At 44.0% G+C, this 984-nt stretch overlaps 1 protein-coding gene across 1 annotated transcript in view; it reads right to left on the bottom strand.

Moving 5' to 3' along the window:
• The window catches only part of prkd1 (protein kinase D1), a 23145-nt gene extending 22480 nt beyond the window's left edge, over positions 1-665 (bottom strand). The window contains exon 1 of the mRNA XM_035674247.1: positions 530-665. Coding sequence (XP_035530140.1) covers positions 530-644 — 115 coding nt within the window. The 5' untranslated portion in view covers positions 645-665. The remainder of the gene's footprint in view (positions 1-529) is intronic.
• Positions 666-984: the final 319 nt, after the last annotated feature.

The following is a 984-nucleotide window of genomic DNA, read 5'->3' as shown; positions in this document are numbered from 1 at the left end:
ATTTATTTTTCTTCTTTAGAAAAACTTTAATCTCTTTTTTCATTTTAATTTATTGATTTATGTTTATCAGTTTTATTATTATTATTTTTGCATTTTGTAACATTGCTGTGTAAAATAAACTTTATTGTTCTGGTCGGTGATTTGAATAATAATAATAATAATAATAATAATAATAATGCTGCTACTTTCTTTTTAACCCTGTTTTTTAATCTTATATCTGTTCACACTTTGTTAAATATTCTGCATTAAAAGAAGCTAAATTCGTACGGCCGTTTATTCCGGACGGACGTCGGCGATAAAGACGTGTTTCCTGTCTGTGTTCACATCTGATGGAGTTCAGACTCAAAGGAGGAAGACTTTTCACTCAAACTCCCCTTCAACTCTCCCATCGTCTCTTTCTCCTGTTACCGCCTCCTGTCACTTCACCAGGGTTGTTATACGGACGGATCAGTTAACGAGCAGCACAGAGAACGATTCATCCCGCCTGCTGGAGACTGGATGATGGCGTCACCCTCCAGGCTGGTCTTACCTGACAGCACGGCCTCCACCAGGTCTCCCTCCTGGATCTGGGAGGCCGAGCGCAGCAGCTGCAGCACGTTCTCCGACGTCTGGTCATGGCGAAACAGCAGGATCTTCTCGTACATCCCATAGAAAACACACTCGGGTATCTGATGGGAACAGAGAGCAGAGTGAGAGTGAGACCACAACTGAACCAGATCTTCACCAAATCTAACAGGAAGAGTTCCACACACTGATTACCCGAACCGCTCTCAGTCCTTACGCCTAAACCAACGACGCCAACGGGTACGAGCCAATCAGAGGCAGAGGAGGGCGGCTGACTACCCCTCTTTCCACCAATGAGATAGCGAGACACGTGTGGGTTCGTTGTTGGTTAGCTAACATAAGCAACCGTTGCTGCTACTGTCTCACATCAGTGGCTCTCTGATTGGATGTTTGTTACTGAAATGCATCTTGGGAGTTGGA

This window comes from Morone saxatilis, unplaced genomic scaffold, assembly GCF_004916995.1.
Source record: "Morone saxatilis isolate NCDOM2014 unplaced genomic scaffold, NCSU_SB_2.0 Contig3, whole genome shotgun sequence".
Taxonomy (NCBI): Eukaryota; Metazoa; Chordata; class Actinopteri; family Moronidae; genus Morone; species Morone saxatilis.
This window is presented reverse-complemented; position numbering and strand designations above follow the sequence as displayed.